General features: G+C 40.3%; 1 protein-coding gene across 4 annotated transcripts in view; it reads left to right on the top strand.

Moving 5' to 3' along the window:
• Positions 1 to 1,669: 1,669 nt before the first annotated feature.
• ptprub (protein tyrosine phosphatase receptor type Ub) overlaps positions 1,670 to 23,744 on the top strand; it is a 195,339-nt gene continuing 173,264 nt past the window's right edge. For all 4 annotated transcript variants that reach the window (XM_068323141.1, XM_068323143.1, XM_068323142.1 and 1 more), the window contains exon 1: positions 1,670 to 1,872. In XM_068323141.1, the coding sequence (XP_068179242.1) occupies positions 1,803 to 1,872 (70 nt within the window). In that variant the 5' untranslated portion in view covers positions 1,670 to 1,802. The remainder of the gene's footprint in view (positions 1,873 to 23,744) is intronic.

Raw genomic sequence — 23,744 nt, 5'->3', positions numbered from 1 at the left:
CAGTCCGCAACTAGTGTCCAACAATTCAGTCATATACACACCTCAGATGCTTTATACATTTAATATAACCATACCAAATATTAAACAACCTGTGCCAAAGTCCTGCCTGAAAACACCCACATTTAAGTTTACATATTAAATGAAATCCAAATGAAATCAGAGAGGTAATCCCAAGCGAACAGGCTACCTGTTATAAAATGCACCCTTAATGACACGCAAACTCAATGAATACCACAATGCATTTACAGCTCTGATTAGGGTGATGAAGATGTGCTTGTCTATCTATGCGCTGTCAGTATCTATGTAACCTCTGCTGTAAAAGATCTACTAATATGTAAAAACATTGTTCTCTGGATTGTTAACTGAAATAATTAGATCTTAGATAGCTGATGTGATTTTGAAATATAAGCTTACATTTAATCACATGTCAATAGGCCATCCAAAGGCACATAGGTGTTTTAAATAATGAGCTGTTGTCAGACTGACAAACCTGTAGTTATCTGTGCTCCTGCAGACTGTTCTCCAGAGATGCACATCAGTGCTTGTTGTCACTATAAAGGTAGGGATGGTTGCCGAGCTTATTTTATTGGATTTGGTGTCCAAGAATTCAAATCCAAAATGTCAAAGGAACACAGCATTACTGAAATATAAATTGTGAGGTGTCTCACTATCCAGTACCAAACATCATAGTCTGCACAACCATGCACTGCACCGTGGGTGTTGTTGTTTCTTGTCAATATATGATGACACAATGACACAATAGAAACGTTTGAGAACATATAGATGATTATACTTTGGTAATAAAACAAAATGGCTTGTATGGCTAACCAATTAATAACTGGAAAATGTAGAAGCTCAAACTGTATGAATTTCACAGACCATACTCTGGAAAAAATAGTGAATTGAAACTGTATTTATAACAGAATGACACTAATACTAGTTATTTTATTTGTAAAAATGTGTAAAAATTACATCATCATCCACATTGAGAATGTCTATTATCTATATTGAAAAAAGTGTTTGCCCATAGAATAACATTTAATATTAGCAGTAGACGTACTGTTATTTGGCAGGAGTGACGGTGAGCAAAGCCAGGCTAGTTCAGACAGTAGAGCACCTTTCATTTATGCAGCACGCATTAAATAAATAACAAAAATGCAGGCCTGTGCCCCAGGAGAGGGTTTTTATAGGGGGGGGGGTTTGTTGAGCACTGCCCCTTCTTAAAAAACATCTCATTAACTTAGATTAATGTTAGATTTTAGATTTTGTTAGCCTCAACCAGAACCACTAGACACCTATTTCACAAATAAAACACACAAACTCTTAATTCTAGTATGTGTTGTATGGATGAAGGTTGTATCTCAAATCTGAGGTGTAGTCCCAATAAATTTCACTGTATGGACAGACAGACAGACTTAGGCCTGCAGCTCCTCTTTGGGCTCCACAAACACGCCAGAACAGGAGCCCCAACTATCAAAGTGTGTCTTTGCTGGACCGACGGCACCACTGACGCTGTCAGTTCTGGACCCGCCCACTTGGGGGCGCCCGGCTCGTACTTTGTGTTCTGAGAAGTAGAAGCTGGGAGGGAAAAGAGGGCTTGAGAACGAGATCTCTTCCCTGAACTGTTTACCCTGACGTCAGTTTGCAGAAGTCGCTGTTCTCTGTGTCAGTCGGCGCGTCTCAAACTCCACTCAGAGAGAACTGTGGGAGTGGATGAGCTCCACTCCACTCCTGACGCGCCCGGACCACACGGAGTGACATGATTCTCCTACACATTTAAAGTGGACTAAAACAGCTACACGATGAACACCTGCGTCTTTCTGTTGATTTTGGCTGTCCAGATCTACGCCGACGGCATCGAGGGGCCAACAGGTAAGGCGCATGTTTATGTCGGTGCCCTGAACGCACTTAGAAAGTTCAAAACACGTTGATAGAACTCCACTGAACCCTAAAGCAGAGCGCAGAGGTGCGCACTTTGTATCCTCTTTATCACGTTGCTGCGTTTAATCCGAGGTTCACTGCCTGTTTCCCATGACCTACGAATGGGGTAATATTAGTATTCCTCCGATAGAAAGTTCTTCTAATAACTTTTGAAATGAATCTGGTAAGTTTTCACTGTGGCTGCAAAATGTTGGTCTGGAGGAGCTGATCGAGGTGTTCCGAGGAAAGCTCCCAAAAACAGGACATTCCTCTGACGCACGGTACATCTGCTTCCCCCCCCCCCCTCAAGCGTATTTAAATACACCAGGTGGCATAAAGGTATTAAAGATCCTTAGTTATTAAAGATCGGGGTTTTATTATTCCTTTTGAACATGATATGACATTTTAAGTTAATCACTATTTTTGAGCATTAATCTCTCCCGGTCTGATGACAACGAGAACCTGGACCTGACTGGCGCATAGTTACACAGAAGCTCTGTAAAAAGTTTAAATCTTAGAAAGATATGCAATTCTAGAGGTTATTTATTTATTTATTTATTTATTTAAATTTGCGTAACCGTACATCAGCAGCCACTGTGGGAAAATGTTCACAAAGCTGCTGGATTTTTCTTCCGTCGTGATGAACTGTCTGTGGTATTTTTGGGGTTGTCTTGCTGTGGAAGACACAGTTATGCTGCTCTAATTCTTTCAAGATGAGGCAAAAAGACACTTTCACACGATTCCAGAAAAAAAGCTTTAAGTTCTTTTCAAAGTGGCTTATAATATTTGCTGAAACTGTTTTCAGATAAAGGGACAAAAAATGGAATAATTGCTCCTGAAAAATATATCACAACTCTTTCTGAAATCAGTTTCACTGCACTGCTTTGTTGTAGGATACACACATCTTTGTGTATTAGAAAACCAGCCGCAAAACAGATAGATGTGGAGATGGTGTCATGAATATAAACGTTCTCTGTAGGCACACACACACACACACACACACACACACACACACACACACACACACACACACACACACACACACACACACACACACACACACACACACACACACACACACACACACACATTTACGCATGGTACAGCATAAAAAAGGGTAACAACACAGTAATAACATTTCCACTGCAGACGGCTTCAACAGTGTATAACAATGAGGCAGGGTCTGTCATCGGGATGTTGTAAAAATGTCTTATGATATTGTTATTTTTAATAGAAAATGGGCTAATAAATGTTCCTTAGATGGAAATGAAGAACCCAGTAATGCTCAGTTCAATAGTTGTACGTTTAACTCGCTGTAACAGATGCAATAATGATAAAACAAAAGCGTGCAAGCAGAATGTTTGCTGAACGGAACAAATTATTAAAAGGAATTAGCTGAAACATATGAAGGATTATGTCAGACACAGGTAATTAAAAGAGCTGAGTGGAACAGCGATACTTCAGTGTGGTTGTGTTAGAGAGTCAGCAAATAAACATCTATGCAGGGTATTTTTACTTTGTTTACTGGAGTGCCATCTTCAGGATCACCTTTGATATTAGCTGCTGGTAGTTTTTGCAGCGTCTCCTCTGGTTTGCTAATCCCTTGACCTAACCCCCCCATGCCACCTGCATCCCTCCTATAGAAGGAGAAATCAAGGAGCATAAATGCGACTTTGACTCCCACAGTGTCTCCTTTGATCAACACTGCCTTTATTACCGTGATTGCATGAAGACCACTTTAACCTTGAATGCTTAACAACAGTCAAGTCTGCTTAGACCAGTGAATTTCTTATATTTCTCACCCAATGTAATCCATATTTTCCATAACTCTTTTTTCCTTGTGTTGTGATTGGTTCAATCTGTCAGCTGAGGAGATGTGACATTATTAGAGCCTATGAAATATGGAGGCCCTCTGCTGCGCCGGTCTGACAGTATTGAGTAAGTGTATTGAGGCTGAGAAGAGAAACAAGTATTATATGTGTGTCATATATTTTATCAAACATATAAAGGTCCTGAAAATGGAAATCCAGTTCCAGAGTGCTTTGCTACGTGGGGGGGGGGGGGGGTGATGGTGGTGATGGTGGTGGTGGTTTAAATCCCTATGTGAGACTTCCACTCCTCTGTTGTCTCTCATGGGATTTGAATGGCTGTTGACTTATCATCCGCCTCTTCTATTTTGCAGCAAATGTCAGCTGGTTTCATTTTCCCATGTCTCATCACTCATTTCCTACTTTTATCTTAAATTAAGTCAGAATGTAATTTTGCTTATTTCAGTGAATAAGATATCACTTGGATCGAGATGAAAAGGCCTGTGAAGTCCAGAAAGTGTAGTCAAACCGTTTCATGCAGTGAATAGTCTTCAGGGCTTCAAGTTTAAACTGCATAAACATCATCAGTGCTGGAAACGTAACACAGGGAAACCAGCATGTATTAGCACCAAGGGATTGGAACAGCAATGATATTTAGATCATCTAATAATCCTTTGACTATTTTCTTGGGAAAAAAAGCGAAACATTAGGAATTGCCATCTTTTGAAATGTGACTTTAATTTCCTCATCATAAATAACATGAAACAGAATATTTCTTGTGATTACTGATCAGCCAAAGCAAATAATTGTAATCTATAATCTGTAGACAAACAAACTCAGATGTACAGGTAAAAGAGTTTGAATGGAGACAAAGCAGTGGGCAGACAGAATGGAGGTTTAAAAAGGTATGGAAATAAGGGCTTTCTACTGAAGAGGACTAATCTACTTTACAACAAGCTTCACAACAAACATATTCTGTCCAAATAATCATCTTGGCACTATTTAAATGTTTGTGTTGCACACCAAAAAGGTGATTATTGCATTTTTCATCTCACGCTGCCTATTTGTAGCTGTTAAATATTTGTCCTTTGGTGTCCATGAATTATATTTACTATAATAGGCATCTAACCGATTGGCAAAGAAATCCTGAAATGCATATTTGAATTGCAATGAGAACAAAATGCCATCATCATGTAAAAAATATTGCCTTTCACCGTTGATTTGCAACAAAGCGGCATAGTTTTGTCTGCAGGAGCCCGACCACTGTCTGTGAATAGATGGAAGGGACCTAGTAGGGACTGGGCCTAAATCAGATCCCTGAAAAGACTGGTTGATTTCCATCCTTGTGGGATCACGGGCAGCAATTCAGAGAGCAGATGGAAAACTTTACAGAGGGGAGGAAGGGGACTGAAGGGTAAGAAAATGGAGATTTTTTTTTTTTCAGACAGAGAAGCATAGACTGGCAGAGGGATTTATTTAGATAGTTCATCAGGATTTTGTATTTTGCAACTGCGAGGCACAGCAGGACTTCAGCTGGACTCCTGTGGGCTGGCCATTTTGGCTTCAGCACTTGATTAACCATGGTCTGTGTGTGTGTGTGTGTGTGTGTGTGTGTGTGTGTGTGTGTGTGTGTGTGTGTGTGTGTGTGTGTGTGTGTGTGTGTGTGTGTGTGTGTGTGTGTGTGTGTGTGTGTGTGTGTGTGTGTGTGTGTGTGTGTGTGTGTGTGTGTGTGTGTGTGTGTGTGTGTGAGGAATCTGCTCTGCGATGCTTCTCTTTCTGCAGCTCCCTCTGATCTATTACAGCACGGCACCCCCAGTTGATTCGGTCATCCCACAGTAGTGGAAGAAGAAACACAACCATGTATCGGATGTGTTCAAAGAATTCTACTTCTGCTCCTCTTCACTTGAAACACATGCCCAGTCAGAGGCTTCATTTGTCTTGAACTGGTCTAGTTTCACAGTTTCTTATAATGTGTATCACATTAGATTGAAGTTGTTGCTTTCAATGAAAGACTGTAAAATACTTAAGTCTTGTGTTTCTAGTGCTTGATAATCAAAGCGTTTGCCATGTTCTTTTACTTACCACATTACTGGTCTATGTCCTAATCAGCCCCAACTGATTTATTATCGGTTTAAGGCCTCAAAAGATGTGACTTATGCAGGTCAAATTCTTCTCTTCAGACAGTCAAAGTACAGGTTGGGAGTCACTTTTCTGATTCAGAGAAAGATCAGTTCTTTGACTTTGAAAAGAGATCTGTGCCTAGAAGCTCCATTTTTCCTTCTGTTTGCGTCCTCTGCCATTCAGCCCGGTCATCCTCTAGGTGCCTTTGCCCCTTCATATCAAGTCTTGCTGGCCAATTCTACAAACCAAGGCTATGAAAGGATCCACTTGGTGGGAATTGTTAGTGTTATTAATTTGAAACTTGCACTCTGGACTCTATGCTATGAATATTTTAGCATATTGATGAAAATACAGTGAATGAATATGTGTGTGCTTGCAATACCTTTTTGTGTGTATGCCGTTTGCTACCCAGTATTCCTAATTATTACTGTCTTTGGTTATTGGACCCGTAAATCAGATGCCAATGCTTCATCATACAGGAAGATTGATGCTAGCAGAGGCTGGAGCTGCCACCAATATGAGCTCCTCAAGGTTACTATGAGATCTTCCAGGGCCCTGGAGGACATGCCAAGATTGAGAAATTTACAGTCAGCGGCCAGCTTTAGCCTGCCATTTCCTTTCCGCTCTGTAACAGCAACCACAATACAGACTTCTCAGCTCTTTCAGCCAGGTGTTATTAATGTAGTATTGATCTTTCAAACTCCAGCAAGTACATTTTACTTAAATTTGATCAAATTGGCATCCTGCCTATAGTCTGTAAGCTTCTTGTAGGAGTGGGAATTAGTCAGCTAGTGCTTGAATGATTTAAGAACATCGAAGAAGGTGATGGGGCTGCAGCAGAAGCATGTGAGCAGTATTCCATAGACCAAAGGACAAGTAAAAAGTACAGATCCTCAACATCAAAAGAGTAAGCCTCATTTCCATAATAAGGCGGTATAGCAGAGTATCCTGTTGATATTCTGGTTTAAAGTGACTGAACTATTATACTCATTATCATTTAAAAGCATATGTTTTATGTGAATAATAGACAGTGAAATTTATCATTCAACACAGATGGGCCAGTATTTATAGCCTGGGCATGAAGGGGGGTGAGACTGCAATGCTTAAATAGACACACAGATGTGTAATCATCCAAAGATGAACCAAACATTGGTGTGAGTTGCATACATTTCTTTCCTTGTGTGTTCTTTCCCTGAGGTACTGAGTTCCAGACTGCAAAAAAGTGGGTCTCCAAGACTGATGCTGCTGGTGCTGCTCTTTATCCCCTACCCAGAGGAAAGAAAGCCTCCTGAGCAGTTTATATTTAGGCCACTGGCCATGTTTCAGTTCTTTACATTCTTCCTCTGTCAACAAAGTAATAGCTAGATTCTTTCGGCCCTCTGTTGTGGTGTAGGCAATGTGAAACAAAAGCTGAGGTCACTGAAGTCACGGTTCAGGATTAGGCCAGGATTGTAGTGTCATGTGTCGTGAGATGTGGCCTGTTGTTGTGCTTCCTATGGTTCTTGGCACATGAAACCCTGTTGAAATCTAAACCACTGACAATCCTAAAAGTCAAAACATTCTCTTCAGAACATTTTTCACCCTGGTGGTGCACTGGATGCAGGATCTAGTGGTTGCTTTTGAGGGAGATGTGGTATTGCTGGTTTCATAAGTCCCTTTATGCAAAGAAATATCCTCTCAGAGACCCCAACTAGGAACCCAAATTCTTAACCACATGATGTACCTGACACTTATTAAACGGACAGCTTTTTGCATAAACTTTTTTGCAAAGTGGAATGTGAAAAACATTAAAGTGTAACAAAGCGTGGATAATGTCTGGAGTGCTAATTTAAAACAGTGTTGTATTTGAGGCCTTCTCAGCATGAAATCTAAGTAAAACAGAGCTCTTTGAAGAAATAATGTATCTCTGTGTTGCATTACTTACTCTTATTTTCTGTTGAATTGAAAGCATTTTGTCCCATTATTCTTGCAGTGCAGTTGTGTAGCACAAAGGTGACGTTCGTCTGTGACAGCTGCTGTTTCCTGTGGATTACGGATAGGTCATGGCAGCTGTAGTATCACAGGTGCCAGCTGGCAGTAAATCACTCGAGGGATGGATTCCAAACCTGTTGAGCACATAAAACATGAATAAAGTAACTGATTTACTGTCTTATTAAAACTAATGTTAGGCTGACTTACCTGTTTTTGGCTGGTTGAAATTACTGGAAGTTCAACAAAGTTCACCTGGAAAGTCCTGAAAATCTTTAAATTAAATGAAGACATGAGACTCACCCAAGCGAAGAGAGTGTTGCAGCCCATTTCATCACAGCTCCTTTTAGGGAAAACTCTACCATAGTCTGCCAGTATCTATATAAAAAGTTGTAATTTTTTTTTATTATTGCAGAATTCATACCTCGTTATTCTACTCAGTACTGTGGTGCGCTTGAATGTGTATCTTATTTAAATGTAAATAGAAGCAGCGGATACGGAGAATATGGAAGTATGCTGTGATATACTAGTAGCACACTGACTTCTGACTGTTAGAAAGCAGTTTTCAAGCAGAGATAGAAAAGAGAGTTTAAGAACTCGCACAGGCTTGAGTGCATTGTTCTGGTTCAGGTGTTGAAGTGAGAGAACAAAAGCAGAGCCTATTGATTTCTCAAACACGGCCTGTCACAGTCAGCTTATTGTCTTTTTCCTCTTGAAACTCTCCTTTCGATCCTGCATGACCTAGCATTGCAGTCCTCCTTACTTTGACATCCCAATATTTCAGCAATTTCTCAGGGGATTGCAAGCACATTTTTTATGAAAAAACATCCATGTCCCCTTGGGCTGTTACACATTGTGTCATTAGCCCTCGTCACACACACTGTTCAAGGAGGGACTCAATGCGAAGCCTGGGAATTCGTTACCATTGGAACAGAGGTCTGGATTCACATGTAACAGAAATGGTAAATGATTGTTGTTGCTCTAATATTTCATTGTTAACTTATTCACTAAGTATGTACTGGCGATGGTTTTGTTACACCTGAGGAGTGCAGGCATACTGTCACACAATGAATGCCAGCGTGGTTTTGTTTAGTGTGAACTAACAAGGACAACGTGGAGTAGGGTCTCTGTGTGGCACTTGTGTGAACAGGGCTATTGTCAGAACTTCCTGTGGCAAACAGTTCAGTGATTCTTTTTGTCATGTCACTGTATTCAATATGCATGACTCAAGCCACTCAGCATCTGTTATTCATGTGTTTTGACAAGGTGATATAATTGCCTGAGGGCAAAGAAAATATCTACTTGCTGCCCAGTGCATTTAGGCAGCGTGAGTCAGTTGCGCAGGGATGTTAATGAAGAGAGTTCCTGACCAAGAAATATTCGTCCTTCATCTTTAAGCCATTGTGCTGTCATTGCATTGGCCAGAAACTGATGAAAGATGCTTCATAATGCCTGCGTGTGTAATTTGGTGTTTATGTTAACATTCCCAAAGAGGTGATTTTCCACTCAAATAGTACTGCCTCTGATTTAAGATTCAATGATACAGGATAAAATGATACTGGCTCAGTGGGTATCACTGTTGCCCTCTAGGAAGAAGGTTCTGGGTTCAATTCTTTTCTGTGTGCAGTCTGTATTTTCTATGCGGGTTCTCTCTGGGTTCTTCAGCTTCCTCCCACTGTGAATTGATTGCAATCGTCTTGTCTACAAGAAAATGGATGGTTGAATAGTTCTGAATGTGTTCTCATAGAAGTAATTCATAATCTGGCAGCTCAGAAACAGGAGCTTTACCTACCAGTCAAGAGGAGGCTTGGAACTCGAGGTCATCTTTCAAAGAGATGGGAGTTTTTCGGTTGATTGAAGTGGCTGAAGAGCCTGTCAAGTTTCCTCGAAATGTGACAGCAGATTCTTTGCCTGGTAAGGTAAGGTAGAACTCATAGATGGCCTGTTTGAAAATGATTCTCGTGGATGACTCTTAAACCGGTATCAGATAAATGGAAACAATAGGAGCTTTTTTTTAAACACTGACATCACCCTTGTAACGTGATGTTAGTGTTTAAAAAAGCGCGACCTGTGCATCTCTAGTAGAAGGGATTTTTGTTATTTATTGTTGCATTTGAATATCAAGTTTTTGAGGGAATCTTGGAAAATTACAGAGAGAAGCCTTAGTTTTTTTGCATTTTTAAACTGTGTGCCACTTCTGCAGGCAAAGGCAGTTCGCTGCTTGTGTGTCTCACATTAAGACAAAACCAAAAATATGCAAGAATGTCTCGGGAGCCCACAGGGTATCGTTAACAAAGAGCTTAATTCAAAACCACGAACAGAATATTTGACAAGCTCCTTGTCCCTCCTGTTTGTGTCTATGTGTGGCTGATTAAGTGGGTGTTTGTATTCAAGCCCACACGCCAAGGTGTGTATTTTTTATATTTGGAAGGGGCAGATTTGTGGTTGTTTCCACTTGATTTTATGTTAATATTTGCTTAATTCCACTGGCCATTTTGAACTTTAATAAATCATAGCCATGTGGATTATAGTAGCGCTTTTGCTTGCTTTATTCCTCCACAGTGTAAAAATGCTAATGAATGAATTAGCATACTGTGCTTGGGATGTTTGATGATAAATACGATGCACTGCAAGATCGAGATGCTGGGCTTTGCCATAGAAACGGGCCTCGGGGGCCGTTGTGTTTCGAGAGGAGGTGGAGTGTTCAGGATGTCAGGGACCTCGGAGCAGGTTGGCCTTGGCCTTTGTCTGTCTGGACCACCAGGGTAATTAAGAATCAGCTTAGACCGGGATTATGGCTGGGAGCAGGCTGATCACAGGGGACAGGAGAAAAGGCATTAGGAAAATGGTGGTTAATATGGGTATTACTCTCCTTAGCAGTGGTATCATGTGACAACAAGACAACTGACAATGGAATCCTGTTGACGCTCAGATCCCTCACTTAGCAATAATAGGCTTTACTCCTGATAACTTTGTTTACCCACAATGCACTCCCTGCCGTCTTCCTTTATCTTCCTCCCAAACAAATACAACTTTTCATAATTTGTTCACCTTATTAAGAAAGTGGTAATATTTTGTTGTATACCTCCCGGAGGCATTTTAGTGCTGTTCAGACATATCTGTCTTTGTTAATCTCTCTCTTCTCTCTTTTCTGTCTCTCTCTCTCTCTCTCTCTCTCTCTCTCTCTCTCTCTCTCTCTCTCTCTCTCTCTCTCTCTCTCTCTCTCTCTCTCTCTCTCTCTCTCTGTCTCTCTCTCTCTCTCTCTTTCTCTCTCTCTCTCTCTCTCTCTCTCTCTCTCTCTCTCTGTCTCTCTCTCTCTCTCTCTCACACACACACACACACACACACACACACACACACACACACACACACACACACACACACACACACACACACACACACACACACACACACACACACACACACACACACACACACACACACTCACATTGAGACATTTTTTTAGATCCATTCGCTGAATATAATTAATGCTCTCATTAACTGAGTGAGCAAGCTTTCAGGCAGAACTAAAGGCTCCTTACCCTCTCTACCTTGCCCTATTTTACTTCAGGAAACAAGTTTGCTGAAAACGATCACCTGCTTTTACATGTGAAAGGATGAATGGTAAGAAAACTGCTGCTTTGTTAGAGCGGCCTGACAGAGGTAACCCAATGCTTGTACAGTATTGTCTGCATTATAAGGGAAGTCATTTGTTGCCCCTTAGAATATAGGGAAGCTGGCCACTGTGAATTTTAGCAATACAAGGAGAGGATTCATCCAAGTATAGGAAGGATGTATCAAATACTGCATCTAATTTGGTACATTATTATTTAAATTAAACTTTTCCAGGTATTGGGTCTTGTGAGCTGGAAAGCATTGTTGCAGGTGTATAGTTGGCAAAATAACTAGCACACGACATGACACAGCGATGCTTTCTTTTGACATTGTTGAGAGGGAGCAGGGAATTGTTTTCCACAGGCTTTAGAAGCTAATCCCTTCAGAGGAAGTGCACAGCATGGAGGGCTGAGGGAGTGCTCCCAGAATCAGAGGCAGACAGGAATGTGTTTGTCTGGCTAACTGGTCTTTACACACTCCTGACTGGAAAAGCAAAATAGCTCCAGACAACTTGATTTCTTAATTGATTTCTCAGTGCCAGAGCAGGGAGAGAACATCTAATTAGTGAAATGAGGAGTTTGATTGGGATTGGGTTGTTCAGGGAGATGGAAAGGTGGCTCAGACTGTCATTATGGCAGATGAATTAACAAGGTTTTTCCTCTCATATGAGGGCTCCTCGCTTCGCTGGTTGTCTGTTGGCTTGGTTAGGCTCATGTGCTCCTGAGGGAAGGGGTTCACTCAGTGCTGAGGCCAGAGAACTGAGGATTTATCCCAGTCTTGCAGTGAGTCGTTGTGGCACCGCAAAACTCCTGCTAAAGGATTTAAAATTGTTCTCTCTGTCTGCCCATTTCGTCTATATAGACAAGAAACATGTTTGTCTGTCTGCGGTTAATGAGCTCTGGTTGAAATGAATAATTTCATACGTGAGTCCAGGGGGAAATTCCTGGAAAATATCACATTTAAAATGTGTTTCTTTTTAAATGATAATAACGTTTCTGCTTTTACACAACAGTTTTATAAATAGTTTTAGAAGCCACCCGTTTCCCATGAGTCTATTTTCAGCAGAGCAGCAACTAATAGCTTTTTAATGGTTAATCAACAGTTTACTAATGCTTTATGCTGTGGTAAAACATTAAAAAACAAACTCTTTAACGTTAGTAATGTAGTTAACATTTTTTTTAGATACTTGCACTGTCTTCAGTTTCAAATTCTAATCTAGTGTCATTAAAGATTTTTTAATTCCAATAAGAGATGGATGGATGTTGTTCCAACAGCTCTTCTCCACAGGTTCACAGGTCAAATTGTCGATCAGAGCAGGGTTCTGGAGAATAGCTGAGCCAAATGGTAGAGGAGTTGAGATACCAGCCACAGATAAGAGAACCTAGAGCTGCTGTAGGTAATCACCCAAACATGAGCCTTTCAAACATTCCACCTGAGTTCACAGGAAGCACAGCAAAGGCTCTGGATGTAGATTTAGCCTAATAGTTAAGCTAATTTTAGTGAGTTTAGCGCAACTTGTGATACATTTGCTTCAAAGTAATCGGTCACCATCTGTTTGTTTTTCTTGAAGGCTTTTATGGTGAAGCAGCTGCAGAAAGCGTTGAGTCTGAATTACCGGAAGACAAACATGGAAAGCATCTGCTTTCTCACATCTGCTGTCTGCTGTTTTAGTTCTTCAGCCAAGTTCAGCCAGTCATTGTGTTACATTGGGCTCAACTTAAGATTTTATGAGATGGTTTCTACAGAGTCCATGTTACTTAAATATAATGCATATATTTTCATTGATTGTAGTCAGTCAGTCAGTCATCTTCAGATTACCACCGCTATATACACCGCCGCGGGACACGGGGAGCCGGAGCCTATCTCGGCGGCATAGGGCGTGAGGCGGGGGACACTCCGGGCACGACGCCAGTGCACCACGGATTGATTGTAGTGTTTCCCCTATTGACATTGGGCAGATTGATAATGGACACAAGAATCTGTTATAAATCATCGTAACACTTTTATCTGATTTCAGTCGTTTTATTAAAATGATTCCTTCATTCTCAGGTGGTCATGTGACCTGGTCTCGAAGAAAAACCTGCTACTGTTGAGCTCTCTATTAGACATGTCTGTCATACCCTCCCCTGTATCTAGGTGCTTTTCAGTTGTCAATTTTTTGCCTTCACCGCTCCATCATCCCCTCTGTGTGTTTCACCAGCCTCTGTGTTTCTTCTCCATCTTTGTCCTTGTCCTCTCAGCCGTAGGGCTTCTCTGGGATCAACAGTACGCTCAATGTTCCTGGGAAGGGTTCAGTATTCCAGGCAGACTGAGTGTGAGCGCAAAGCAAATCTGTCAGCTAGTGTGTGTGTGCACGTCTGTGTTTCTGTCTGTCAGTCTGACTGTCTGATGTCTGTCTGCCTCAGCAGCCACTAATTACCTCGGTTTTTGATGGTGTATGTTTAGGGGGAAACTTTTGTGCTTTCCTGGAATGATGGGAAAAAAAAGTTGAATTCATTAGCTGAATACTAGTGTAGCGATTAACTTCATCATTCTCATCATGTCTGGATGGTAACTGTGGTATGCTAATGTCCCTCTAGCACTAAGAAACGTATCTTTTCATTGTATTTTTTTCAACGTGCCTGTGTTTGTGTGTGTGTGTGTGTGTGTGTCTGTGTGTGTGTGTGCGCAGGTGTGTGTGTGTTGTCAGACATGTGGGTAGGTGTGTGCAATAAAGGGAGGGAGAGACGGATACACCTGGGACATTTGGCTGCGCTGTAATTTGCAAAGTGACTCATCTTCAGGTAATGAGCAGGTACCGGTTTAGGAACTCCTTTCCATAATTTGGTTAATGGAAACCACACTGCTGCTTTAACACATGCTCGTGCATGCATTTGGCACATTAAGCACCCTTTCTTGGCTCTTACATTCATTATTTTAAAATTTTTATTTTAACATTCCTTCTTTAGTGACATAAAGCATAGCTATCAAGTATTCCACTAAGACGGTTACTGTGGTGACGCTCAACCTATCTTTTGCAAACAATAAGCACAAGGATTTATAGCCTGACATAGTCATACATTTGTCCTTTCAGTGCTCAAAGGACTGACAACATTAAACACTAAGCTGAATTGATCCACGTCACCTATTGACTTTACACTCTCCAAGAGGTGACAAGAGTGGTGAAGAAATAGAAGCAGGAGCAGAAGAAGAAGAAGAAGAGGGGTGGGTCCACAAATCTCCACTACACATCCAATATTGGAGATTTTAGCCGTGATGAATTTGGACTCCACTGATGCTCCTGCAATAGTTTTTGCATTGAAAAGTCCTCCTTTGATAACAGGTTCCTTTAAAATCTAATAGAGTGATTTAAAATCCTGTGGTCTCCCCTTGGACAAAAGTCTCCAGATTGTAAAAACATTCTGATAAAAAACATGGAAGATCTTTCAGTCTGTCGCTGCTCAGGTCCATTAAGAACAACAAGATCCCAGCACTGGGCCAGTACTGCCTGCATCATGGTCCACCACAGCATGTTGTCAGGGCCAGTCAGAACTGCTGAATGAATTGCCCCCGGAACAAAGCGCCTCTGCTGGTCGGATGGATGATCCCTGCCCTCCATCCTCCTTGGGCAGGAAGAGGACGCTTTGAGGGACCCAGTGACGACAGTCCAAAAAAAAATCAACGATCACTGCTCATTCCAGCAACACTGGTGGAGGTTCAACGCAGGACATCCGGTGCCACAACATTGATGTAACCAAATTATTTATATTGTAATTAAACTCGAACTCTAAAAGACAGCTTTGATAAAATCCATTTTCAGTTTTTTTGCCTCCCTTAGAAGAAGAAGAAACAGCAGCAGCTTTATTTGTCAATATACAGATTGTGCAACAAAATTACAAGTCTAGAGTGGAGTTAGTGGAGCCTGTTTGACTTTAGCAATCGGCCTTGGAGAAAACAATTTATGGGAAGAGTTCCTGTCATTTACAGGAGACGGTTCATTGAATACTCCCTTATCTTCATGGCCACTTTTTGATTTTTGCGCCATTGCTTCTTAAGACATTATTGACCAGAAAATCGAGGAATTTAGTTTCCTCAGTGAGATTAAAACTGTGAAAGCCTGTGGGGGCACATACTATGCTTCAGATGAAGCACTTTAGGCCTCTTGAGGGAGTTGTCATGAAGGCCACTTCCATGAATAGTTTCCTGTAAGGCATTGCTATAGTTTTGTGTTTTACTCACCTGTTTGAATAGAACAGTGGTGTCCCACTGAAGTTGGGAAACTGCTTCATATTCTGAATTCGTCTCACACAGACACATTTTCAGAGGCAGTCCAGACTAAAGCGTAGTCTTAAGCCCTCTGTCAGACAGGATATTTATTCTGACCTACAAATTCTTCAGAACACACACTGCCGCTCCCATGCACGGGCTTGTCAACTCTCTAGTCATGTATCCCGGTCAAGGTGAAGAGGTGTGAAGGGTGCAGGTGAAGCTGGAGGTATGCAGACACATGGAGATGAGACAAGGATAGAAAACACAGCCCCTCACATTTCATGTTGACATCCGCCCTTTTGTTGTCACTCTCCAACACGCCAGAGTCAGCGGCATTCTGCCGACTCGCTGCTTTGATAAAATGTTTGGAGGTAATGAGGAAAACTGAGCTGACTGCAACCTCTGGCTGCAAAACATGACTCTCATATAAATGAAGGTGTCCTAATCGCGGTTACTGGGAAGAGTCTTTGGTTAATGCGGAGCCAAGATCACATTTGTGAGTGAGCATATGGACATGAATAAAATGCGTATAATTGTAGATTGTTATTTCAAGAGAATTCCATATTTCAAATTCCCTTAGCCACATCTTCATTATCATGGATCTGCATGTGGCATTGGTTTAATGTGGCGCCACTAGACACCTGCAAAACCCAGACAAAGACAGTCTCTCATGGAGATCATTAGCGGGTATGTCAACATGAAAACCCGTAATATGCCATACTGTATTATTATCTCAACAAACACCGTGCTGAGGTGGTGTTGCCTCTGGCATTAAACAGGGTGGAGTGCTTCCTGCCATAGGTCTGGTTTTCAGTGCCACCTTTCCAAAGCTGGGGGTCGACTGTCTGTGTGGAGGAACACTACCCTCTCTCCCTGGCGCTTGATGAAGTACATTATGACAATTGACTAGAAAGCATCATTGCAAACAGGCTGACTTGAGGATACATACTGTTTCTACAGGATCTGTTAGAAATTAAATCAGTGTTTGATGAGCTACAACTACCTACTGTTTCTACCAGTTTCTTGCTTTATTATCTGCAGTTGAATTGCACCAGATCATCTGACCAATTTATTTTATTTTGTCTTATTTTATTTACATTCAATGTAATTTCATTAAAAATAAAATAAGATAAAACTTCCTTTTATCTCATACTTATTATACTGTATTTTTTAATGAGACAAGCCAAAAGCTTTATTATAGTTATTATTGTTATTGTTATTCTTATTATTACTCTTCTTCTTCATGCACTGATTTTTAAATTGTGTTTTTTTTAATTGGTTTTTTGGTATTTTTGAAGCACTTTAGTACTTTTCATCTAATGTAAAATTGTAAAATGTTTGAATGAACCTGGTGTTAGAGAGAGCATTCTTTTATCTGCCTATGCTGATGGTGTTGTTGTTCTTATCAAAAACCAAAGGGATGTTGATGTTTTGGTGGGTTTGACAAACTAATTCAATGTTTTAACTGCTGCAAAAGTAAACTGGAGCATAAGTGAAGCCCTTGCTGTTGGTGAGTGGCATAGCAACCTCCCGGTTCTTCCTCAAAACTTGTGTTGGAAGACTGATGGTCTCAAATATCTCGGTGTGTACCTGGGAAATGAAAAATTGTAAAATGTTCTGAATGTGACTGAAGCTTTTTGCAAAAAAATCTTCTTCTTCTGAAGCACTTTAGTGCTTTCATCTAATGTAAAATTGTAAAATGTTTGAATGTGATTAAAGTGTTTTTGCAAAAAAAAAAAAAAATCTTCTTCTTCTTCTTCTAAAGAGAATTGAAAACAATGCTGTTCAAGAAGCAGCTACTGTTTTTTGCTGTAACATCAGATGTCGCTTAAAACTACAATTTTGTTTCTATAAATTGACAAAAGACCTGAATAACTTTAGGAACATCTGGTGTTAAAGAAATGTCCTATGAACTTTAGTTGATGACCACCTCACTTTTGCAAACTTCCTGTTATAATGTATTAATTTTTTATTAATTTTTATATTGTATTTCCCTTTGATTCTTGGTGTTTAATGTTTTTGAGTGTTTAGTGTTTTTGAAATTTCATCTAATGAAAAATTGTAAAATGTTCTAAATGTTCTAAATGTTAAATGTGATTAAAGTTTTTTTGCAAAAAATCTTCTTCTGAAGCACTTTAGTGCTTCATCTAATGTAAAATTGCAAAATGTTTGAATGTGATTTAAGTGTTTTTGCAAAAAAAACAACAACTTCTTCTTCTTATAATAATAATAATAATAATAATAATAGTAATAATAATAATAATAATAATAACAACAACAACAACAACAACAATAATAATAATTATTATTATTATTGTTATTATTATTATTATTATTATTATTATTATAGAGGGGACAGAAGGATGGGCCCATTATTGGATGGTGGTGACTATTGACTGGTTGGATTTGATGAGAGTAAGATGAGATAAGATGGAGTTCAGGGGCATAACTCAAAACCAGTTTGGAATTTTTTCACCAAATTTTAATCACTCATCTCTTGTACACTGAATGAATACCTTTTGATATATTTAAGTGTATTTTAAATTTTAAAATACATTTAAATTTTAGTTTTGAAAATTGATGAATTACTTTTTTATGTGTACAAAATGTCATGAATTACAATCATAAACTTTTAAGTAATCATGCACATCTATTTACTTAAAGCAGTTTTTGTTTATACAAGGCACAACTTGTTAAAAGTTATACAACCAGAAAAACAATAAAAACAAGAACGAAGGCAGTCACAGACTGCAACACCCCGCGATAATTCAAAATTTTACCCTCACCTACTTGCATAGGTCAAAGATCAAAGCTAGTGTTCTGACCTACTGTCAAAGCACTAGCTTTGATCTATGGTCTTACACTGGCCTTCTCGCTCATCTTTCTATGTTATCTGGATCCTGAGTGTACAAATGTTGAAATTTGACATTGACCTAGTTTTCTAGTTTTTTCCCTTTGATGCCTGAGTAATGTGCTTTTTGTTTCATCTTTCTGTCTGCAACCATTGCAAAGACATTGGGTGGACATACCAACGGACGAACGGACTGATGTACAGACGAACACACAAACACTGACAATTACAATACATCACCGCTTTGAAGCGGGATGTAAAAATACATCCGTGCTTTCCTTTTGTCTTTATCTTTGTCTGTACTGTAGTTCCACAAAGAGCAGTGTTATCATAGGGATGGTGTAGCTCATGGTATTCTCATGTACCTGAAGGAGCTAGATTTGAATGAAGATATAGAGAAGTACTCCTTTATTACCTGCCAGAGGTCTCCTCGTTGTATTGTGCGTTCCCCATATAACTTCTTTAATACATCCTCTCAATCTGTTGTGCTCAGCAGAAGCTATCCTTACTTAGAGGAGGAATGAGTGCAGGAGGTTTGAGGAGGTGGCAATGCTGTTAAGACTCATCACACTTTGGCTCTCTTTGTGATACTTTTCTTTTACAAGATGCTCCATTCATTCCTGGACCAGATCCATTCATTTGACACCATTCCACCCCGCATGTCCTCCGGCAACACATTCACAGGGGGCCTCTATTTACACGTTTTGCTGTTTTTTTTCCCCCACATTATTTTCAAATGTTCTATGGCATGTTATTTACAGTGAGAACTTTGCATGCAGCACCCATGGCACAGGGCACCAGGAGATGAGACCGCTTCATTCTTCTTTGTGCCATGTTTTAGAGGGGTTTTCAGGGTTTTTGCAGGACTAACCACAATCACTGCTTTTTACTTGCATGTCTTTGGTGCTGCTGTAGCTGAAAAGAGGTCTCCCAGGGTTTCTCTGTCGCTTTAGTCGTTCTGTCCTGTCCTGCTGTTTTTCTCTCCTTCTGTTTCCCATCTCTTTTATACTGTATATTTCTAGCCCCTGCTCTGTGGGATCTTTTGCTGTCTGGTGTGAAGCCTCAAATCCATACCAGCAGCAAGACTGGGCAGGACCCCTGTCATCTCTCAGCAAGGCCACACAGCATCATGAGATGGAGGAGCCATGTAGTCAGATGAGTTCTGCATCATTGCATTTAGTTTGTGTGTGTGTGTGTGTGTGTGTGTGTGTGTGTGTGTGTGTGTGTGTGTGTGTGTGTGTGTGTGTGTGTGTGTCGTGTGTGAGAGAGAGAGAGAATGTGTGTGTCATCTGCTGGATGGAGGGATGGAGTGGTGCAGAAAAAGGAACTGAGAGAGATGGAAAAAGAGGAAAACAAAAACAGAAGCCGGAGGAGTCAGCTTTGCTTTTGTTGAGTTTACATAATTAATGCGTTGTTAAACAGAACTGCGTCCACACACAGTATCAGCTTTGATCGCTACTAAGTAAATATTGTCACAAGAATAAGCATGGAAAAATGCTTTGCAATGGGCTAAACAGTGCTTCCGTATACATTCATTACCGTGGTGACCGTAGGTGATTAAATTTGCGTATTGAAAATCTGAACATCTCATTATTTTCTCCTTGAGTCATTTGGATTCTTTTGAATTCTCACATAAAATGTATTATTAGTTTAAGGATGTGTCCTGATTGCAGCAGATTACCAAATGGCCTGTTTTATCAGTTTTGTTCTTTGTTCATTTCCTCATCATCCCGCTTTGTGATAAACCTATTTGTTAAAGGTTTTATACAGACAAACATTTGGTGGCTTAGTGCCATCAGTAATATTTGGACAGCAGAAATGGAACCACGCTTTTGAGTGAGCGTGTGTGTGTTTCCTACTAAGTAGGGGTTACAGTTTGTCATTTACAGGCAGGAGGGCTCCAGAGAAACTGCTGTGATTAGCCCTCTGCCCCTGGGACTGTATAGCTTTCCAGGAGCTGCTCTGTCAGCATGGAATAGGGCATTTATCACAAGCTCCACCTAAATCCCACAATCCCTCAAACCATGGAATCAAGATTATATCTCTGTATATAAACTGCATGCAAACACTGCAAGAGAAACACAGATATATAGACAATAGATATGTCCATGTGCAGATAAAAAATGTCAACACAAGTGGGTAGTGATTCGGCTGTACATTTTTGTATTCCCACCAGGGATGGAGAATGTGTTGTACAGTAGCCATATTTCTCCAGGACACACAGACATGTCGGGAAAACATCTCATGTACTTGTTTTTGCTTATCAATACAAAAGGATAGAGAAGAAAACCCCAAAGTACTAATTTCCATCACTGACCGTGGAAAAGACCTTACGCCTTGAATCATACACTGCCCCGCCAAAAAAAAAGTCACACACTCTTAATATTTCGTAGGACTGCCTGTAGCTTTGATTGCAGTGCGCATTTGCTGCGGCATTGTTTCAACAGCCTCGTACAACGTCACAGCGTTTATTTCTGTACAGAATTGCATTAATTTTTGGCCGAGTTCTTGTATTGACAACAGGAGTCAAACCACTCTGCAAGGTCTTCACCAGCACATCCCATAGACTTTGAATGGGGTTAAGCTCAGGACTATGGGGGCCAATTGATGTGTCAAAATGATTCCTCGTGTTCCCTGGACCACTCTTTCACAATTAGAGTCCGATAAATTTTGGCATTGTTTTGGCATTTGGCATTGATCGTGCCATCCGGGAGAAAAAATCCATTTATGTGATTGCCTGGTCATTCAGTACATTCAGATACTCAGCTGACTTAATTTTTTTGCTGAATAATATTACTGAGTCTAGACTTGACTAACCGAAGCAACCCCTGATCATAACACTGCAATTTGCTTATTGAAACCCAAACTGTGACTTTTTTTTTTACTGGGCAGTGTAGAAACTGCAGTGTGACACAAAGGTGTGTCACCCAGGGGTGTTTTACATATGTGTCATGCAGCACTTTGCAAACAGTGAACTAAAATAGCATAAATCATAATTTTTCCTATTTTGTGGGGGACTGGCATTCTCTGTGTGAAGCAGGATGGGCTTCTGGACCTCTCGTTGATCGCCCCACAGTGACAGGGCTTCAGATCCACTTGAGTACCAGGGTCCCTCTGTGTTGAGCTCTCATGTTCTTCTTGTGTCTATGTTGGTTCTTTTAGGGTATATTGGTGAATTAATAACCGCAATTTCCTGTTAGAGGGAAGAAATGTTAATTTGTCCAGGGTGTACTCCTCCCGGCCATGTCCAACACAAGCTTAGACAGGCCCTGGCCCCCCCACAACCCTACACAGAATAAGACCTTAGACTTTTGGACGGATATATTTTTAAAATGTAACATGAATGAAATAACCTTTTATCGTTACAATGCTTAATGCACCAGTTAGATTATGAAAAGTAGTTTTAAATATGGGAACCTTCTTGTTTAATGATCTTTTTCGGCTCACAAAAATAAGGCAATATAAACAGCATTTATATCAGATGTATTGTACTCATTAATAAAATTTTAAGTTTAAATTGAATAAACAGAAGGCCGAGAGTGAGTAGCGGTACTTCAAATGAATGTCATCATCAATTCTGTGCAGACCCGGGAGTTATTTATTTATGTTTGTTAAGCCCCCCCCCCCCCCCCACACACACACAAACCCACACAACCCACACACACAGCTGGGTCCATTGCAGTCTGACTCACTGGCTGTAATTCAACCTCAGAGCTCTATAAGTCATGTCCATATTGCACAGCATGCAACTGCATAGAGTTTGTTCCTATTAATGAATCATTTTTATGAATAGCAGCAGATGAAATGGCTTTAATGCGATCCTGACTTATCATTGGCGGTGCACGATAACCCTCTCAGAAACACAACCCTGGATAATGCATTTGAAATCCTACCTTGTGCCAACATATTAATAATCTCTCTAAAAGTAATTTTGTCATTTTGTCTGTGTTATCAGTCACTTAGATGTATTTTTAAGAAGTTCAAAAGCAATCATTACATCAGACATGAATTATGGATTAACTCATGGAGTTAATTCAGCCTCCAGACTCATCAGTGTAGCAGTGAAATAATTAGTCACTTTGATCAAATTATATGGAGTCATTTTTTCAGCTTTTCTATGTGTGAGGACTTACTGCATTTATTGACACTTAATGTCGGTTTTTTTGTGTTTTGGATTTTTGGTCAGACAAACCAGGCATTTTAGGATGTGACCTTGAAAACAAGGATATTAAAGTTAGCCTTAATTCTTTTCTGGTTTACTGGTTGTTTAAAAGTGACACCATTACACATTCAGCAAATGCAGGCATATACAGTAAGGTAGTGGCTCTAACAGCCTGATATGACAATTGATTCTTTTAACATGCAAAACATGGAGGCAGCTGCATTTTTGGTTATTAGGAAGCGTCCTCGTATGAATCTCTGAAACACGCCCGTACCGTTTGTAATTTGAATTGTTCTAATGATTCCTCCAGCGTTCAAGCTGTCACACTCCCGTGTGTCAATTAGCCTATGTCCTGCTCGTCATTAGCTGGAGGATATAAACAGAATTGGGTGATCGATACTTTAACCTGCTCTCATGTCTCCTCTCTCACACTGTTCCTCCCTCTCAGCTACAGAGTGATGTCTTTGGCTGCTTGTGTGAAGTCAATAACACATTTGTTAGAAGCGGGGATCGCCTCCACGAAAGGGACCACTCTGGGTTCATCATTGGCTTATTAGACATCCGTTTGTCTCCCATCGACCTGTTGAGCCTGCCTCATGATCCACGAGGCTTCTCCTCCTCCCTCTCTCCCCTTTTATCTCTGCATGGCCCACTGACAGCTAGCTGTTCATATATAAAAGTGGCAGGGCGACTGACAGCAAATTTGTCACGCTGAGGTTTTGGCTGTAATTGTGCCTGGAGATATGATGACCCACTTTCGATTAAACTGTAAATCCTATTTATGAAAAGGAAAGAATTATGTAAATGATAAATGATAGATTTCAAAAGTTTTAGGAAACTGACTTTTGGCTTAATGGTTTAATTTAGAATGGCACAAAAGTCTTGTCCATTTATTGATTTTTGTATGTTTCGGCTCTCATTTGCAACAGTGAGCAGAAACTCCTACTAATGGATGATCATGCTGTTTGTCCTTGACTCTTGTTGTTGAGTGCAGTAGTTTTGAATTTATTTCTGTGTGGCTTGTTCTTCAAAACATCAAGTCCTCCCAAAA

Source organism: Antennarius striatus, chromosome 9 (genome assembly GCF_040054535.1).
Source record: "Antennarius striatus isolate MH-2024 chromosome 9, ASM4005453v1, whole genome shotgun sequence".
In the NCBI taxonomy this organism is placed as follows: Eukaryota; Metazoa; Chordata; class Actinopteri; order Lophiiformes; family Antennariidae; genus Antennarius; species Antennarius striatus.
This window is presented reverse-complemented; position numbering and strand designations above follow the sequence as displayed.